Source organism: Asparagus officinalis, chromosome 7 (assembly GCF_001876935.1).
Source record: "Asparagus officinalis chromosome 7, Aspof.V1, whole genome shotgun sequence".
NCBI lineage: Eukaryota > Viridiplantae > Streptophyta > Magnoliopsida > Asparagales > Asparagaceae > Asparagus > Asparagus officinalis.
Window position 1 is genome coordinate 11,438,450 of NC_033800.1, and position 20,621 is coordinate 11,459,070.

At 39.2% G+C, this 20,621-nt stretch overlaps 1 protein-coding gene across 1 annotated transcript in view; it reads left to right on the top strand.

Moving 5' to 3' along the window:
- The window catches only part of LOC109849585 (anaphase-promoting complex subunit 1), a 40,800-nt gene continuing 38,636 nt past the window's right edge, over positions 18,458-20,621 (top strand). The window contains exons 1-5 of the mRNA XM_020419434.1: positions 18,458-18,591; positions 18,672-18,759; positions 18,836-19,083; positions 20,063-20,168; positions 20,253-20,413. Coding sequence (XP_020275023.1) covers positions 18,505-18,591; positions 18,672-18,759; positions 18,836-19,083; positions 20,063-20,168; positions 20,253-20,413 — 690 coding nt within the window. The 5' untranslated portion in view covers positions 18,458-18,504. The remainder of the gene's footprint in view (positions 18,592-18,671; positions 18,760-18,835; positions 19,084-20,062; positions 20,169-20,252; positions 20,414-20,621) is intronic.

Below are 20,621 nucleotides of genomic sequence, written 5' to 3' on the forward strand. Positions count from 1 at the left end.
AAAAAAACTCTTAAATTCAAGGTGATTCTATCTTATAAAGCCTAAGCTGATCGAGTAATTAAGCCCAAGGAGTATTTCCATACTTAATGACCTAAGCCCAATTGGGTTGGGATCCATTGGCTCAAACTCGTTAAATGGTCACTTAGAAAGCCCGTTAAAGTAGAAAAAATCACCAAGGAAGAAAGAGTTAATAATAATAATAATATAAAAAAATAAAAATACTAATAAATGTTTTATACATAGTTATATTTGTATATATGGTCTTGGAAAATATTTTAGATCAAGAAACTTGAATATTATTTTAAACAAAGAGTTAGCATGTTCTTTTCAAAACTTTTAAATTAAATTTCTAAGTTTGGCTTGGTTTTGTATTGCTATAATGAAAAGATTTTCTAGGAAATATACCTTAGAGTTATATATAAATGTTTTCTTGAGTAATAATTAGCTTTAATTATCAAGTAAATTTAGTTATTTACTAACTTCTTTAATTTGGCAAGATGACCGAATTTTGTGGGTATATTCACTGCAAACCCTCACGAGACTACAACTCGTCCACTAGGGTAACCTAGGGGTTTAAAGGCTTGTTGTATGCGCTAAATACAACCGCGATTCCTGCGAAAGTGAGTTAAGTTTTCTTTCATTTTTTTTCTTTGCTAGAGGACTAGCAAAAGTTTAGGTGTGGGGGTTGTGACGCCCCTGGGTTCACACAAGGCTGCAGTCCAAGGTGAAACCAAGAATGTCAAACCTGCCATGCACCACACCGTGCAATAACATGTTTCACCATCACAATTAACATCTATCTAGTAGAGTCAACAACAGGTGTAGGTACAAAAGCAAGTAAAAGATAATACAAGAAATACTGATGAACTGATAATAATCACATTAATATCTCATCATCCAACATACAGAAGTACATAGTCAAGGTCTGAGTAGATAAACTGGAATACTCAACAAGTTTCAAATACAAATATCTGACGAAAAGGAAATAAGGCACACAGCCTTTACAACTTCTAGAACATGACTCTCAAATGTCTAAGCAAAAATCTACTGTGGAACTCCCAAAAAAAAAATATAACTAAATAGACGGTGGAGGCTAAAATGCATCCTCATCAACCTGCGACTCTCCGGGCTCCTGCCTCGTTACCTGAAAGGGGGAGGGACAACGAGCGTCAAAGCGCTAGCGAGTAACATCACAACCAACCCTAAGGGGACATGGCTCGTTGTATAAGAAAATACAGATAATACATAATAGATCTAAAATCATTGATCTTACTAAATAAGGTTTTAGTATTTAGAAATTTACAACACAAGAATAGGTACGTCGAGCGAAATAATCCAAACAAGGAAACCCTCATGTATATACCTTATATCTCAAATTGTAAACCCCTAACCACCAAACCCGAGGTTCTAGGACAGTAACAATAATAAAAGAAATACAACAAATACCAGAGCATAAATACAGTGCTGTGATATAGCCAACATGGGTATCATGTTATTACCTACATGAATATCATGGCAAAACCTACATAAGTGTAACGTCATAAACTCCTGTGAGAAAATCATGTTCAGGATCAAGAAAAATATGTCTGATACAGGAACTATATATTGTAGTTTCCAAACTCATGGAATAAGTGGCAAATGTCCAACACGAGGACTGAAATGGATTATAGTCCAACACGAGGACTTCTATGGATTATAGTCCAACACGAGGACTGAGAAATGGTGAAAATATCGCCGAGATACATAGTGGAATCTACTTATACCAAGTCATACTCAAATCAGTGTATATATCCACAAATGGTACCCTTAGGACATCTATCATGCATGGATACATAATAAGACTAAAAACCAGAGTCAGATGATCCAGGCAAAATCTCAAATATGAGAAAATACACAGAACAGGAAATTTGCAACAGAATGTGCGGCGGTCGACCGACCCGGTCGACCGCACTCTGATACGAGCCTGGCGGTCGACCGCTGCGGCATCTCGGTCGACCGAGCAGAACGTCGCGGTCGACCGGTGCGGTCGACTGCAGGCTATTTCTGCCCCTACAGCAAGCCCAGCGGTCGACCACCCTAGTCGACCGCCAAGCGAACAGAAACCCAAATCTGGGTTCCTGTCGGCTCAAACCTGAAATAAATTTGGGAAATTTCTACGATAACAAGAGTTCTAATGTCCCTAAAATCATATAGAAGAAAAACAACTAAACCCAAGCATGTAATCTACATTCCCAATATTCTAAAATACATGAGAAACAAATTAAAAATGTTTTAATAACAGTAAAAATGATTTAACTCTTGTTTAGGCAAATTTCAGATCTAGATCTTTATTAAAAATGATTTAACTCTTGTTTAGGCAAATTTCAGATCTAGATCTTTATTAAACAGAACATTGGTGAACTTTTATAAACCAAAACCATAGATTCTTGTAATCCATATTATAGAGAACTCAATTTTTGTACGAAAATACCATTTGGGCTCATCAAAAACTCATAAAAATCAAAAGAAAACCATAGAAAGTAGGGGTGAGGGATTGGGCGATATGATACTCGCCTCAGGTGAGCAATGGATCTCTGAATCTGAAGGAGAACGTTTCCCTTCGCTGAATCCCACCAAAAACTGCTGTAAATCCTCAAGAACTTCTCCCAAATCACCAAACAAGGAGGATTAGGGTTTTAGAGAAGAGAGGGGGGGTAGGGTTTTGGTTTCAGATCTGAGAGAGGCTCTCTCGGGCACATTAGCTTATATACCAACTCACAAACCTGACCCGAAACCCTTTTGAACCCGAACTCAGAAAACAGCCTGACCGCTGTGCGGTCGACCGCTTCGGTCGACCGCCACGGTCGACCGCTTCGGTCGACCGCGCAGCAGAAAAATGCCTGCTGTTAGGCATTTAACATGCTGGTCATTTCACTCGAGCTTCGGTCGACCGCGCAGCAGAAAAATGCCTGCTGTTAGGCATTTAACATGCTGGTCATTTCACTCGATTTCTCTCACATAGAAACACTTGATGAGTTCTCAAACACAAATAATTACATTCATTTGATATTTATATATGTATATATATATGATTATTCATCATAAGGGAATTATTCACTATTAATAATACACATATATTTATTATAGAAATTTCGGGGTTTTACAGGGGTATTTGATAATCATAGTTTATTACAAATTTATACCCTCATTATCTATTTTATAGGAATAAATATGCCACTAATAATTGCTTTTATCTTTAAATGTAGGTTAATGAAGAATAAATCTCAAACTCCCATCTCTCAACAAAAACCCCTTGATTTATTGAAGAAATGAAGCCCATGAAGCCAAACAATTTATTTCAAATATTTAATGAAGTATTAAAGCCCAAAATTGCCAAGAAATTGTCCAAGGCCCAAGCCCAAGAGCAAACTCAAGAGGGAACTACGGACAACAACCAGGGACAACTTGACATCGATGCCAGCATCGATGCCAGCATCGATACCCCTATCGATGCTGGTATCGATACCAACGGAGTCTGTTATGCTTCAATGGCTGAAAATCAATTGTTTTGGATAAGATTTTGATCCAATGGCTCACATTCACTGATGTTTACTATAAATAGGGGTAGAGAGTGAGGGGTTAGAGGGGTGAAAATTTTTATAACTCTTTTTGGAGAGGAGGGCTACTCTTAATTGAGAAGGCCTTCTAAATTTGTAACTTTTTGTTACAATTAATAATAATAATTTTTTACCACTTTAAATATTTCTTCTTTTTGTTGGATGATGAAGACGAAGATGAAGAATTATTTAGAGGTTTGCATTTCTTTTCTTTTTTTCTTTTATTTCTTTTTTATTGCTTATTACTTTAGATTTATTTCTATACTTATAGTTAGATTTTATTTTCTTGTTAAATAGCTAAGAGGCTAGAACCCTCTTGCCTTAGATTTATTTTATTCTTATAGATTAGATTTATTTCATGCTTATAGAGTAGATTTATTTTCTTACATTTAATTCTTGCAATTTATTTTATAGTTTAGATTTTACAATTTATTTTGTAGTTAGATTTTAATTTCTTGCACTATTCACCTTGAGGCTAGAACCCTCTTGGGTTTAGTTTTTCTTTTTGTTTATTTTTATTTTGTTTGATTCGCCTTTAGGTTAGAACCCTCTAGGGAATCACCCTTTTCTAAAGAAGTGGGTTCAATTTTAGATTACATATATCTATAATTGAATCCACCATCTTTAATTTCTTGTATTTTCTTTTATTCTTGAATTTTATTTTTTTATTCTTGATTTTCATTTGTTTCTCGATTTTATTCATTCTTGCCTTATTGATCACATTTATTCTTTGTCACATCCACTCTCACTTACATTTTGCGCCTATTTACGCACCCAATCATTTTCATTCTCTCCATCTCTTCATAATCACATTCACTCATCACTCCTATTTGTCACGCACACAACGTAAGAACTGATTTTATATTTTCTCCTACAAAACACCTTCCTCGTGGATCGATATCTTTATACTATAACTTGACACGGTTGTGCACTTATAACATTTTTGGTACATATTTATGCCACATCAAACGTTTGGTAGGTCTAAACCTAGTTCTAATAGCTAGCACATGTGCTGGAAATTCCAGTCTACGCCCCCCCCCGTGTTGTTTTGCATGTAACATGCATTTTAAAAATGTAAAATTGATGAAACTCATGGGACATGGAATCTAATCCATAATATTACTTACATACCAAGTATGAGCTCTTTGGGATATAGTTAAGTACCCGAAATAAATTATTCATTCAAAACGGTGATCTCTGTTTTTCTGCTACAGTTTTGATAGGTGTAGTTTTCTGAGAGCATAACTCTTACTATACACCATGCATTGATGTAAAAGTTTTATATTCTGAAATTAGACTCATAATGGAGTCATTTGGGACTAGTTTCATGCATTCTGGATATCAATTGTTATACCCTTCATTCACCTAAATCTGCCGCATGTACACTACTTGTGTTGCTGTGCATATTAGAGATATTAGATAAACTTGTGTTGTAGATTACACCATGATGGTGGATTCATTCGTTGGCCGAGAGGATCCCGGCATAATCGGTAGGTAACCTTTCATTGTTTCCTCTCAAGCCTTTGAGAGTTCGATTGAATACTTTCTTGAAATTCCTGCGAGTTAGTTTCCCATTCTAATTGTATATCTTATCACTTTCATAATATTCCTATTTGATTCACTTCATGCATGGGCTCGTTGTTGATTGGTTAATCATTGCTATCCTAATGTTGTTTATTTCAGTTTTATACCTTCGATATCCTTGAATGATTTCATTGCAACAATTCGAATTGATTCGATGGTTCAACTATTGATAATGATAGTATTCCTCTCTTTGTTGATTATTGATTGTCTATATTCATGGATTATGCTCTGTGTGAAGTAAGCTTCACCGGTGGGTGGTAATGGTAAAGTGTCCTGGTGGGACAATGCCCTGTGTGAGGACGCTCACCGGTGTGTGTATAAAGGCATGCGCGGTTTATTGATTATCCCATGATTGTGGAGTTTGGAATCATGAATATTAGACCTTGATTGTTCATCTTTACATGTTATTTCACTTCGGTCAATGATTATGATATAAGAATGGCAACTTAATGTTGAGATCCCTTTGTTCAAGTTTGATATCTATGTCCATCATTTTCATTCGTTCCCTTGAAATATACCCGAGATTTTTATGGTTACCTATTGGACCTTAGGCTCACCCCTATTATTTCTGAATCCACTCGCAGGTCATACAACTGGAAAGGATAAGGGCATTGCAGACCCTGAATTTGAAGATTAGCTCCGGAGGAAAATTTTAGTAGGGGTTAATTTATGTTCACTTTTATAGTACTTTTGACTTATAAAACATGTATTAATGTTGTAGCCACTGCTATTATTGTAATATTTGGTATTATTCTTTAGTTCCCTTCTATTTTGGTATTCTATGGACTCTGCTGTCAACCTCGTGATCCTGGGTATTGCTTATGCATCTCCACTGCTTTATTTTTCGCCCTTCAGTATATTTATGTTGTGATGTGCATAAAGATTTAGTAGGTCGACCCTTCTTATTACAGATAGGTCATGCTCAAATTTTTATGTACCTCCCAAAGGAGGGGCATTACAGGTGACGACCAAGATACCTTGGTGGTGGAAACCACCTCCTCATCCAAACTCTCTTCACAACAGAGGAGCAATGCTTCGAAGCACAAGAAGCCCACGATGGCATCAGCCGAGTTCGCCAACTCGGACCTAAACTATGAGGCCAACTGTGAAGACTTGGCTACTGTTATTATAATTTATCATTTAAAGATGAAGATACCGAAAGATTATCTGCATAGGCTTAAAAAAGCCATGGTCCAAATCAGCTTAGGGGCCCAGAAGCCCAGCCAAGGGCAAGTCTATCGGCCAGCCGAGCAGACAAGTCATTTTTTGACCAAGGGTCATCATTACCGACTTGAAGTGCGGGATCAGTCGGTCCCTCATAATTAAGACGACTCCTCGAGCAGACGTCTCGACCATACACTCGACCCGAAACTCACTCGGCTGTCGGGTCAAAAAATCATAATGACAACTCACGAATCGACCCGCCTCTACTAAGGGCATGAGATCCAGCTAAGCTCACTTCAGATGTCAATCGGCACTATAGTATTGATCAGTCCTATCAAGATATCCGCTCTGATAAATCCCGTGTATAAGCCACTTATTCTACTCACAAGTCATTTCCCAGGGATCACCATGATGCTCTCCTGGGCTCGATTGACTTCCCCTCCAATCACCAGCCGCCATCTGAAGGGGGGAGAATGACCAAGCAGGTGGCCTATCATCTACCCTGTCTTATCTATCAAATCCAGGATACTGAGAAGACATTTCTCTCATGTACTCGAATGACTTCCCTTCCAATCGCCAACTGACATCTGGAAAGAGAATGATGACTCAGCAGTCTGCCTGCTCACCCCTCAACTGCCTCCTATGCATAGTCAAAGCCAAAGGGTCAAACTCTCAGAGGCGATAAGCTATAAAAGGAGGGAAAGAAGGTAAAGGGGGGATTTTTTCTGCTACTTCTTCATAAAAGCTTTGAATTTACCTTTGCTAAAAAGAATTGATAACTCTCAAAGAGTACCCTCTAAGGACCTCAATAGCCTAGGGACTCTCCTTCAAACCCCACTCAAGCTCACCAGCTGACTTGACCGTCAGAGGTACCATGGGGTAAATGAGCCCCGCCCTCCCACGGGTTTCTTCTTGCTTGTGCAGAAGGATCAGGAATTCCAGTCTAAGGATTGGGCATAAAGTCGGAGGAGGAGTCGGCCCCATCTCTCATCCTCTCCCTATTCGCCGCCAGCGCGAAAACCAGAATTGCAACCCCATCGACTATGTGATATCAGACATCAATAGCTAGTACTGGCCAAAGATGATCGGTGATGCTTAAATGCATCAATCGCTAGAGAACCTACAGCCGACAATAACTTCATTACCCATTCGTAGTGGAGACGTTTTACTCGAATGAGCAATGTGTTAGCAGAGGATTTCATCCCTACATCTCCCACTCGGTCAAACCTTCCTACAATTATGACCAAACCCAAAATCCCATTTTGATTCCTTCAATGAATGAGAGGTCCACTTTCAAAATGGGCGACTAAAACTTTGAACGGTTAGGGTCATCCCAAATCTCCCACCTGGTCAAACCTTCCTCCAGTTAGGACCAAAGCCAAACTATCAAGTTAAATGCTACCTCTGATAGTCATGTCTCCATCAGTCTCATTCAACTGGACGATGGATCTTGTAAAACTATCAAGTTAACTATTAACTATAATAATCTCTTTCAAATTTCCCCTCATCGATCCTCTCCAATAGGATGATGGGACCACTCTGACTGTCATGTTAACATCACACCTCTGACCAAAATCTACTTACTAACTCACTTCAATGGAGCGGTAGGTCCACAAAGTTACTCCAATCACGACAATTCCTATCACGTTAACGATTACCTCTGATAGCCGACACCGTCATTCCCGTAAATGACATTATCTGATCAGTCGTTACACTCATACGTCCCTGAATAACCTGATCCTTTCCGAGCATCCTAATATCCTTAGAACAATTGATGAGTAGTAGCCTACCATGCGATGGCTCCTATAACAATCAATCGTCATACTCATACGTCCCTGAACGATTTGATTCCCCCAGCACCGTCCTTCCTGCAAATGGCATTGTTTGTTGATAATGGCCTACCAATCGTTGTGTTTTTATCCAAATAGTAGCCTACCATGTGATGTGCTGCTATTTCGGGTTCGTCTTTGCCCCAAGAGAAGACAAATCAGGGTTCATCTTTACCCTAAGAGAAGACAAGCTTCTCCTCTAGACTCCAATAAGGTATATGAGTATAAACTATTTTTTTACCGACGGGATGTGCATGGAGGATATTACCCATAATATTCTTAAGGATAACCGGCAAACCCTACGAGTACACGAGTATAAACTGCTTCTCCTATACTCCAACAAGTATACGAGTATAAACTATTCCCTACCTTTGACGAAAAGTTTATGGAGAAAACTCTTAAGGATAACCTGGTAACCTCCAGCTAGTATACGACGCTAAATTATTCCCTACTTTTGACGGGAAGTTCCTGGAGAAAACTCTTAAGGATAAATCGATAACATCTAACTGGTATATGAGGCTAAATTGTTCATTACATTTGACGGGAAGTTCCTGAAGAATATTCTTAAGGATAACCCGACAACCTCCAACTGGTATACGAGACTAAACTGTTTCTTACCTTTGATGGGAAATTCCTAGAGAATATTGTTAAGGATAACCCAACAACCTCCAACTAGTATACGAGGCTAAATTGTTCCTTACCTTTGACGGGAAGTTCCTGGAGGATATTACCCATAATATTCTTAAGGATAACCTAGTGACCTCCAACTGGTATACGAGCCTAAACTATTTTCTACCTTTGATGGGAAGTTCCTAGAGGATATTACCCATAATATTCTTAAGGATAACCCGACAAACTTCGACGAGTATATGAGTATAAACTGTTACTCCTTTCCTCCAACCAGTGCACGAGGCTAAACTACTCCCTTTCCTCTAACCGGTGCATGAGGTGAAACAGCTATTTCACTCCGAAAAGTATACAAGTATAAACTGCTGCTCCTTTCCTCTAACCGGTGCACGAGGCTAAACTATTCCTTTTCCTCCAACCGGTGCATGAGGTGAAACTACTTCCTATCCTTCAACTGGTGCACGAGACTAAACTACTCCTACCCTCCGACTGGTATACGAGGTTAAGCTGCTCCCTACGCTCTTAATCCAAACACCTCAAATGGCTAAAGATAGAGAAGAAATCTTAGCATTAAACCTAAGAGAAAAACTTACCATGCTAAGGGTAAGAGCATGGCTAGTCCGACTCAAACGGCAGTTGGTAAAGACAAATCAAGTCCGTTGATAGCTGAGGATTTGCTAAAAATTCTAATTAGCGATCGTTAGTAGTGACTGAATAATTCAATCTCACCGAGTTCGATTGGAAGGCACCTCACTCCGTCTGAACGGTGATCATTTTGTAGGTATTCATATCCAAAGTGTTCCAGACCCCATGCGACCTGATTCAGGTCTGAAAACTTTGGAGGGGGTATTGTAGGTAATAAAAATTACCTTTATCCCTGCACAACAACATGGAACAGGTAAAAAAGCTTAAGGATCCATCTGTAGGAAGCCAAGATGACTCCCCTAGGGTCCAGCCAACTCAGCCCTCCCTCATCGACTCACATTCCAAGACCCCTTCGTCGACTCAAAGGGCCGAGAGCCCTTCGTCGACTCGAAGGTCGGCCTTAGTCGACTCCTCTTCTCGAAGTCGACTCACCGAGATCCCCTCATCAATTCGAAGGACGGTCTCAATTAGCACTTCGGAGATCTAGGTGGATGAAACCCCATGTGCCAACTCACCCTTACCTCGGAGACCTCGGGACAAGACCAAAGAGCCGAGACCTCTCGTGTCGACTTGAAGGGCGACCTCGTCGTCTCAAATATGGCCGAGACCTCTCGTGTCGACTCGAAGGGTGACCTCGTCGATTCGAATGTGGCCGAGACCTCTCGTGTTGACTCAAAGGGTGACCTTAGCTGCCTCAAAGTTTAGGACTATGAGACTAAGGGGACGAGACTCCCTATGTTGATGAGACCCTGAGACCGTTTAGTCAACTCGAAGGGCGACCTTAGTCGACTCCTCTTCCTGGAGTCGACTCGCCAAAAGCCCCTTTACTTCGAAGACCAAGACCCTTCATGTCGACTCAAAGGGCGGTGTTAGTCCACCCCACAAGATGACCCCCCCTGTGTCGACATGAAGAGTGGAGTGGACTCAGTCGACCCGGAGTCAAGTACCACTAGCTCGCTAGCATGAGTTAGTTGTCCCCCAAAGACAACTCGACCCAGACGACTTGGCAACCCCGCCTGTTTGGCCGACTCGCCAGCACGAGTCGGACTCGCTTGATAGCTTGAAGCTCGCCTGTAGTTCCAAGCGGCAGCTCGTCAGAATGCCTAGTCAAGCTCACTTGTCAACTGCCCACTTAGAGTATGGGAAAATTCACATCAATTGTCACATCCCACAGCTAAAGAGCATGGCGCTCCTCACCTAGGCTAGGCATGGCCAGAACTCTCCTAATAGCCATTAATGGCTACAAGAATAGGGCGACAGGTAGGCTACAAGAATAGGGTGGCTGGTAGGACCCCCTAGGTAGTCACATCCCATAACTAGGGAGGCATGGTCTACTAGTGGTCAAATCCCATAAATCAAGGGATGGACCATGTCATCCATTGCTTATTTAAAGCCACTTTCAGCCAACGTGAAAGGGGTTGATTGGCTGCCTAGTTTGGTTGGCTAATCATCCCACTTCCAAAGGGTGAACCTTGGCTCATTTGCTAAAGGCTCCCTCATTTGCTCGGCTTGAAGATTGCAGAGACTTAACTGTCTTTAGCTCTCTCATTGGCTGCTAGATTGTGATCGGGGCTTAGCATATTTTCATTCTTGAGGCTCTTCGAATAGAGACTAGGGGCTGTGGGCATTCTTCATACTCAAGGCTCTTCAATCAGAGACTTGTTTTGGCTCACTTGCTTGGTAGAACATTCATGGCTGCAAGTTTAGATTGTTGAGTTAGACTCGATCTGAACTTTTAGATATGAGGCTCATTGGCTCTTTGCAAGCTCTTGCAATCATAGCCCTCTCTAAGCTTCCAGCCTTGATATTTCTCAAGATCGGGTAGTCGAACTCAACTACACCGAAGCTTCTACTGTGTACTGAAGCTCAACCACAACTTCGATCGGATCGTCCAAGGGAAGCAAACTCAGCTTAAGCACTGAGGAAGGCGTCCTACCACTACCGACGAACACATGTTAAACAAGAAGGGCCATTCCCTTCTCCTCTATTGTAAAACATTGATTGTAGTTTGTAATAAGTCATTCTTATAAACACAAACGACCACTCATCAGGAAGTCAATTTTTTACACCCAACAGAAGATGGCGACGAGGGCGTCTCTGCCACTTCGAGTTGACGAGGGGTCTCGGCCCTTCGAGTCGACAAGGGGGTCTCATCCACTTGGTCTTCGAAGTGTGGACTGACATCGCCCTTCGAGTCAACGAGGGGGTCTCCACCACTTCGAGTCGACGAGGGGGTCTCGGTCACTTGGTCTTCAAGGGACGGACTGACACCGCCCTTCGAGTCGACAAGGGGGTCTCCGCCACTTTGAGTCGACAAGGGGGTCTCCGCCACTTGGTCTTCAAGGGGCGGACCGACACCGCCCTTCGAGTCGACGAGGGGGTCTCGGCCACTTCAAGTCGACGAGGGGGTCTCGGCCATTCGAGTCGACGAGGGGGTCTCGGCCACTTCAAGTCGACGAGGGGGTCTCGGCCCTTCGAGTCAACGAGGGGGGTTGGACTCTTCGGCGAGTCAGCTATTTGAGTCATCCGGGGCTGGACTCTTCGGGGAGTCGGCTTGAGTCAGGTGGACTCTCGGGGAGTCGGCCTACCTTTCCAGAGATGGGCCCTTAAGCTCTTTTGCTTGTTCCAAGTTGTTGTGCAGGGATAAATGTAATTTTTATTGCTTATAAGACCCCTTCCAAAGTTTTCAGACCTGAATCGGGTCGCATGGGGTCTGGAATACTTTGGATATGAAGACCTGCAAAATGATCACCGTTCAGATGGAGCGAGATTGAATTATTCAGTCATTGCTGAAGATCGCCAATGAGGATTTTTAACAAAATATCAGCTATCAACGGATTTAATTTGTCTTCACCGATTACCATTTGAATCGGGCTAGTCATATTATTCCCCTCAGTATGATGAGTTATCGAGAAGTTTCTCGTAGACTTAATGCTAAGATTTCTCCTCTTCCCTTAACCGTTTGAGGTGTCGGGTTGGGTTAAATACAACCGTTAAGTCGTAATTGAGTTGGTCCATGTCGTTAAGTATAACAACTTAGTCCAACGTGAATGGTCATCGTGTGCAACCAATATAGGATCCGAAGAAAAACTCACCGTTTGGCGGATTGCTGTTTGGAATAGGAGGTCGATATGACACATTGCTTGGTAGGCCAATAACGACGAACAACGTCATTTGTAGGAATGATGGTGTTGGGGGAATCAAATCGTTCAAGGACGTATGTGTGTGACGATTGATTATTGTAGGAGCCATCACATGGTACGCTGCTACCCATCGATTGTTCTAAAGATATTAGAATGCTTGGAATGGATCAGGTCGTTCAGGGACGTATGAGTGTGATGATTGATCGGACAACGCCACTTGTGGGAATGACGGTATTAGCTATCAGAGGTGATCGTTAACCTGATAGGATTGTCACGATCGGAGTGACTTTGAGAACCTACCATCGTATTGAAGAGGATTGATAAGTTGATTTTATCAGAGGTGTAGTGTTAACGTGATAGGATCGTCATAATCAGAGCGACTTTGAGGACCTATCATCCTATTGAAGAGGATTGGTAAGTTGATTTTATCAAATGTGTAGTATTAACATGATAGGATTATCACGATCGGAGCGACTTTGAGGACCTACCATCCTATTGAAGAGGATTGGTAAGTTGATTTTGTCAGAGATGTAGTGTTAACATGACAGGATTATCGCGATCGGACCAACTTTGAGGACCTACCATCCTATTAAAGAGGATTGGTAGGTGGATTTGTCAGAGGTGACTATTAACTTGATAGGATTGTCGCAATCGGAGTGACTTTGAGGACCTACCATCCTATTGAAGATGATTGGTAAGTTAATTTTGTCATAGGTAATTGTTAACATGACAGGATTGTCATGATTGGAGCGACTTTGAGTACCTATCATTCTATTAAAGAGGATTAGTAGGTGGATTTGTCAGAGGTGGCTGTTAACTTGACAGGATTGTCACGATCGGAGAGACTTTAAGGACCTACCATCTTATTAAAAAGGATTGGTAAGTTAATTTTATCAAAGGTAATTGTTAACATGACAAGATTGTCACGATCGAAGTGACTTTAAGGACCTACCATCCTATTAAAGAGGATTGGTAAGTTAATTTTGTTAGATGTAATTGTTAACATGACAGTGGGAGTGGACCCGTCGTTCTATTAAAGAGGATCGATGGGGAAAATTTGGAGAGGACTATCAGAGGTGATCGTTAACATGATAGTTTTATGGACCCGTCATCCTATTAGAGAGGATTAGTGAGGGAACTTGGCTTTGGTCTTAACTATCTGGAGTTTTAACCAAATGAGAGTTTGAGACGATCCTAACTGTGAGAAGGTTTAACCGTTCAATTTGGTTGACCTCTCGCTCGTGGAACGAATGTTGTTCATTGCATATTGTACACTGTTAGATTATAGATGCTCGACATCGTAACATTAGAGTTAGTAATGTTGTGTTTGGCAAAAACATTGCAGGCGGTGTAGAAAAAATAAATTTGTTGAAATCTTAGGCTTTGAAAGCACAAACCAACAATGCACTGGAGCTTGCCTTTGAGTCAGATAAGAGAATGCATGAGCTTGATTCTTTGTTAACAAGTTTCATAGAGAGGGTTGAAGAAGAAGGCAGAGGGTGTCAAGCAATAGATGTTGGTAGCAGCCACATTCCTGACTCGGATCTTCCACAAATACCTACTTCACATACAATCCAACATATTCCACAAATTACAGTTCGTGACCCGGAAAAGCAAGAAAGAACCAAAGGTCGTCCACGCAATGCTACAAGAATTAAATCAACTTTAGAACAAGCACAAGAAAAGAAAGAGAGGCAAAAGCGTACATGTAGTAGATTTGGACAACTTGGGCATTATAGGACTAGCTATACATTTAACAAACTCATGTATGTTTAATTACGTTAACAAGTTAAAATATTTTATTACTTAAATCGTAATATTAATTTTATCTTTGATATTTTATGTAGCGAAACTGACAAACAAGACTAAAGAACAAAGTTTATGGAGATGCACTTTTTAAGAATTATTTTATGTAGCGAAACTGACAAACAAGACTAAAGAACAAAGTTTATGGAGATGCACTTTTTAAGAATTGGTGATGAAATTTCATTTTGCCTTTGACTATATTGTAGTAATGCAATAGTTTCAAATCTGATATTGTATTTGTTAAATTTTTCTTTTAGGTTGATGGACTTCACAAATTTAGCTACTCGTTACCCTGTTTGTAGTAACACAGTTTGAACTTTTCTCTAGCTCACAAATTCTGCAACATATCAACTGAATGAATGGTGGAGAGTTGGGGTCTAAGGCATTGCTGAAGTTATATGGGCCACATCATCTGAATGAATGTTGGAGATTTTTGTATGGAGATGTTGATTCTCTTTGGGGAATGATCACTCTTTTCTCATAATGCTGTACAAGAAAAGGTTGCGAACATCATGTATCGGAGAAGAATCTTTATACATAGTTATATGCTTTATGCATTTTGAGAATGCCAAATATGTGAACTTGAAAGTTAACAGAAGTCATAATTGTATTTAGCTTTGTGACATATGCCTTTCTATGATCATGTTCGTATGTTACTCTATGATCTATAAGGAGAGGAAAAGCTTCTCTTTTAGTTACTTGGAACATTTTGGTGATATCATCTTTCTAATACACAATAAATAGATATAATGCTGACATTTTCTGGGCCTTACAACAGAGTACATCTGATATATGTGATAATGTTTGAGTGGACCAATATGAAAGAAAATCTAATGTTTGCTACTTAATGCACGATACAGATACGTGTTTTGATCTTTCAAGAGGTGCTCCTACAGTTTCAATGGTTTAAAAGACTAATTTGAAAATATAAAATTTTAGGGACTAATATCTTAAAAAAAACATTTTGGTTGTCTGGTGTTTACAAGTTTTTACCTTGCGACGCAAATTATCTAGTTGCCGATGCATCAGTTGATGCTGTTAAGATACAAGGAGAGTTAGAGAAAGAAACTGCTATAATTATGTCTAGTTCAGGTTCAGATCCGTTGAATCGATTTATATACCTTTCTGGTTCGAACTTTGTTAAGCGAGTACTCTAATTGATCTTCAAGTTGGTTCAGGTCATTGTTCGAACTTTGTTAAGCGAGTACTCTAATTGATCTTCAAGTTGGTTCAGGTCATTAAGAGTTAAAGTGCAAGAATCATGTTCAATCAGAGTCTGCTAATTGATCTTCAAGTTGGTTCAGGTCATTAAGAGTTAAAGTGCAAGAATCATGTTCAATCAGAGTCTGTCAAAAGATTAAAGCAATTAAAATCATTGAAAAACTCACAATAACTTACATTAACCCGTGCTTCATAGGTGAAACAGAAATTAAAATTCTACTACCATAAATAATCATAACAACTGAACCATAACAAATTACCATAACCAGTTTGAACATTCATTTACAATAGGATATTTGGATACATCAGTCATTCACTGATATGTTGCTCAGGCATTTGACTATAACGCAAAGCAACAATATCATTACAACGATACGTATAAATTTTAAATATAAAATTACACCATTCAACATTTTTTCAAAACATCATCATTTTTTCCAGCCTTTCCAGCCTTTTTGTGATGTTCTTGGTATCACCCACCCATTCGAAGAAGTTGCAACCCTTGTAATTAGGTCCCTTGTATCTCGGGCATCCATAAAATTCCAAGCCTTTATTGTGTCCTTGCTTGCATATCCATATTCTGTAAATTAACCCACAATAACGTCTTCTTTGAACTAAACCCTCATCTTCTTCTTCACTGAACTATTCCGAAAAGTTCTTCATCTTTTATCTGCAAAAAACATACCACAAACAAGATAAAATTCATACAAAAAATATACTATCATCTCATTGTGGATTTTTTTTCTTCTGCAATTGTAGTTGAAAAAAACACAATTTATCTTTTTCCTTCTTAGAAAATGACTCACTCATACTTGTAACCTTATAGCAAACATCCTACTTATGTTTACAGCTTGAAACCTATAATTACCATATAGCACATTCAGCTCATCAAATCCTGTTCAAATTGCTAAAACCAGTAATGAGTTTTGCTAACATTTCATACGAAACCAAATTACTCACTAAATATTTTTAAATGAACCAAATTAGACGATAAAGTTAATGTCAAATGATTTTCATCTTCACCACCCATTTACCGAACCTTGTACAAGAATAAAAGCTTATACCAGGTGACTTTAACCCACAACCAATCAGATCATCATGCACAACAAGTTCAACAACTGATGAATGATACATGTTTTAACCCGCAAAAGTAGCAGTTAAGTTTTAGCTATTATCCCCAAAATAAATTTAAAAAAATCAAATAAACAAAATTGAGAAACCTCACTGGTCAATTCTTGTTGTCGATGATCAAATGTTTCACTTTAGAGGGAGGGAGATAAAACCACGACCGCATGTTTTAATCAAGGACCCACAATCCAATAACCAAACTGAATGAAGTTATTCATATTAAAATAGAAATAGAGGAAGAATTTTACTGTGATCTGGAGACGACAGATCGGGTTCCAATTTGTCGAATGCGCTGGCTAGGGAGGCCGTGAGAGATGGGGGAGCGCCCGAGCAGAGATCTGGTTCCGAGCAGAGGTGGGGGAGCGCCTGGAGAAAAAAAATGGAAAGCGCAGAGGGGAAGAAATAAGGAGGGGGAGCTGGTGGGGAAGAAATGTGGAGGGGAAGCGCCTGGAGAAAGAAAAAATGAGGAAGATAAAATGGAAAAGCGCTTGGAGGAGGAGGAGCGTTTGGAGAAATAAAAATGGGAAGAAATGAGGCGGTCATGACCTTGGGAAAGAAGAAGATGGAAATTTGTAAAAAAACCCAGATCTGCAATTCCCTCATGCCGCTATTTCTCTTCCAATCAGCCTGCGCCACGTGAGCTCTAGCGCAGGAAATTTTCCTGCGCTCGAGCTCAGGTTCCGTTTCCCCATATATATATATATATATAAGTATATATATATATATTGTATGGTTATAAAAAGGAGTATGATGATTATGAGAGCAATAACATGATAATACCAAATTCCATGCACCTCATGAAGAAAAAATAGTAACTTCCAAACTTTCCAAAAAAATATTATTATTCAAATACAAAAAAGATGATGGACCAAGAGGTAAATTTTAAGAAAGGAAAATTTATAAAAATATATATATATATATATATATATATATATATATATATGTATATACACATACATACATACATACATCATGTTTGTCATACTTTTTCTTATGATTACTATTGAGATTGTTTATTATAAAACATGAGCTTATAATGTCCAAATGTGTTGTGCAATTTTATTTTTAATGTAATAAAAAACGTGGTTTCTTTTTAACTAGAACAATAGTTTATAATGATATTGCTATTCATGCTTAACTCCATATTATAGCTTGGGATTAGTAGAGTTTGGAATATGACATAATATCCAAAAATGTTGTGCAATTCTATCTTCAATGCAATAAGAAATATGATTTCTTTATTTCTATAACTATAGTTCATAATAACAATTGCGATATCCCAGTTAGGTATATTCTTCCCAGATTAGCTTAAAAACCCATTACATTGATTTTTAATAATATTTAAATAAAAATAATAGTAAATTTAATAATTCAAATTTACATATTTCAACTCAATATGAATCTGCCTTATTTATAGTAATGAAGCAGTGCATAAAAACTAGTTATTGAAAAAGACTGAGCGTATCATCATTATGATTAAAATATCACTTTAGTTTTTCCAAAGGAAAAAAAAAAAAAAAAACAGTTTAGCTACGCGCATATGGATCATTCAAAATCCCGCCCAAACAAAATTCGGGTCGGGTTTACCATCCTAAGAATCCGCTCTTTTACTGCTTGTTTCTGGGTTTGTTCGGGTACAGACCCGATACGTTAACAATTCAGTGATTATTCGGGTACAAACCCGATTGCCAAACGCTAAAAATGGTCCCCAAAACCCTCACTTCACAGATTCACTCTCGTTCCCTCACATTTCCGCCGACGATGCCGGCCGCCTCCGACGACTCCCCGGCGACGGCGATGGAGGTAGACTTAGAACCGCTGCCGGATGTTACTCGATCTCTTGGAACGGTAAAATCCAAAGTTCATTTTTTTAACAATTTTTTTTGTTCACTGAATTTGCTGATGAAAGTTTCGTTATAAAAATACAGTCTTGCTCGTGTCGAATGGCTGATATCCCTGATACATTTCATTGTGTTCTGCAAGCTGACACTTTGTCCATACTTAATAACTCATCTGGTAACTATAAATTACTTCTTATTTTAATTAAAATTGATTTATGTAATTAGGGTTTATTGAGTAATGTATTTTGCAGGCGAAGTAGTGTGCATTCCTTTACGGTATTCTGTTGAGCATATATGGCCTCTTCCTTTTGGTTTGCTCCTGCAGAAATCGATGGAAGGGAATCGGCCTGTCCCGGCTTCGAGTTCGTTGCTGAATTCGAGGGATTTATCTCGTCCTAACAATAGAGATCATGTGAATAGTCAATTTTTGTTGAGTAAGGATGACGATGCCAATGTCGCGTCACACTTGATTCTGATACATCCGATGGAGGAACCTCAGGTGTCTATGGCTTTCTTTTTATTCGTCATGCTTTAGTTAATTTATGCATGTTGTCATTCCATGAGAATTGTAGACCCAAATAACTTATTTGCCAATCTGAATTCGCTCAGAAGCAATGGATTCGAAATGATGTTGGAGAACTCTCTGATTTTTCCTTAAAGGAGAGTGGGTAGGGTGCTCTTTTGCGGATGAACTTGGACCTCGAGGGTTCTATTAACTCAATGATGTAGAATTGAGGGGTAATTTAGCAAGTATCTACATTTGGTGGGTAAATTTCAAATATGATCGACGTGGGGGGTGTATATGTAAAAAACCATTAATTTTATTTTCCCGTTCAATAATCTACATTCCTTTGTCATTTTTGGTTAATTGTGCAGTGATAACTTTCGATGCAAACTACATGATACTGTTCCAATTTGAATTTCAAACTGTGCTGGATTTTTTTTGTATCATTCTTCCCTTTATGTTTCACACTTTGCTTTCAATAATGTTCCAAATAGCTGTGCTAGTTTGCCAACTGGGGAGGAAGTAGTGCCTTGATGCGTGAAGTGTTTTGAGTGAAAGGAAATTAACGTTTAATTGATTGAAAAATATTAAAGCGGGGCGAAAATTGTTAAAGGTCGTAAACTTAGCGAATTATTAAAAAAATGAACCATGTTTCGCTTAATATCATTAGTCGCGTTGAATGTGCAAGGAATCAGCGACTTAAACCCAAGATTTTTACTGGTCCTATGTGTAGCTATTCGGAGTCTCTACACACTTTCTAATAGCTTCCAACTGAACTAGTCTCTGACTCTCTGTTATGTAATCAGCCAATTAACAGTATAAGGTACATCAAATATACTAGTTCTCTAATGTTGCTTCTACCTAGTCCTACCTGCAGTCTATTAGGCTATCTTGGACCTACTTTTGAATGCCTTGCTGTTTTCCTAGTTTCTTGTTTTGAGTTACACCATAATGTAACTTATTTCTTGAGTAGGCAACTTATTTTGAGGAAAGGGGGAAGTTGAGCGTTATGAAAGATTTTGAAGAAAAGACAATATGGACCAGTGATGCTATGTCTCTGATGGTATCATACCATAAAGGTTTTTAGCTGGAACTCCAGTATATCTCTTTTACAATTTAAACAAATTGTTTAATACCTAATGGATTAGCGCTTCCAACTGCAGGCAAGACACAACATTCTGTTTGGTTTGTACAAATTGTTGGTAACTGTGAAGTAGCCAGTGCTGGATCAAACTCTGATGCAATTCCAACCGAGATATGCAAGCGACAATTTTCTTTTCGGAGGATATGGCAGGGAAAATGTTCCCATTCTGCTGCCAGTAAGGTTATTCCTTTACTTGGTCATGCAGTTACTTGTTTGAAATGAATTAGAACTGTAGCCCTTGCTATTTTACACAGATAGAGGACGTCATATTTCCATTGTATGACTATTATGTTGGAGATGCTTTGCATTTTAAATTGTTAGTATGGTAGGATGAAGCTGTGTTTCTAAATTCTTGTCATTTTTTGTATAATATAGCCAAGTAGATATA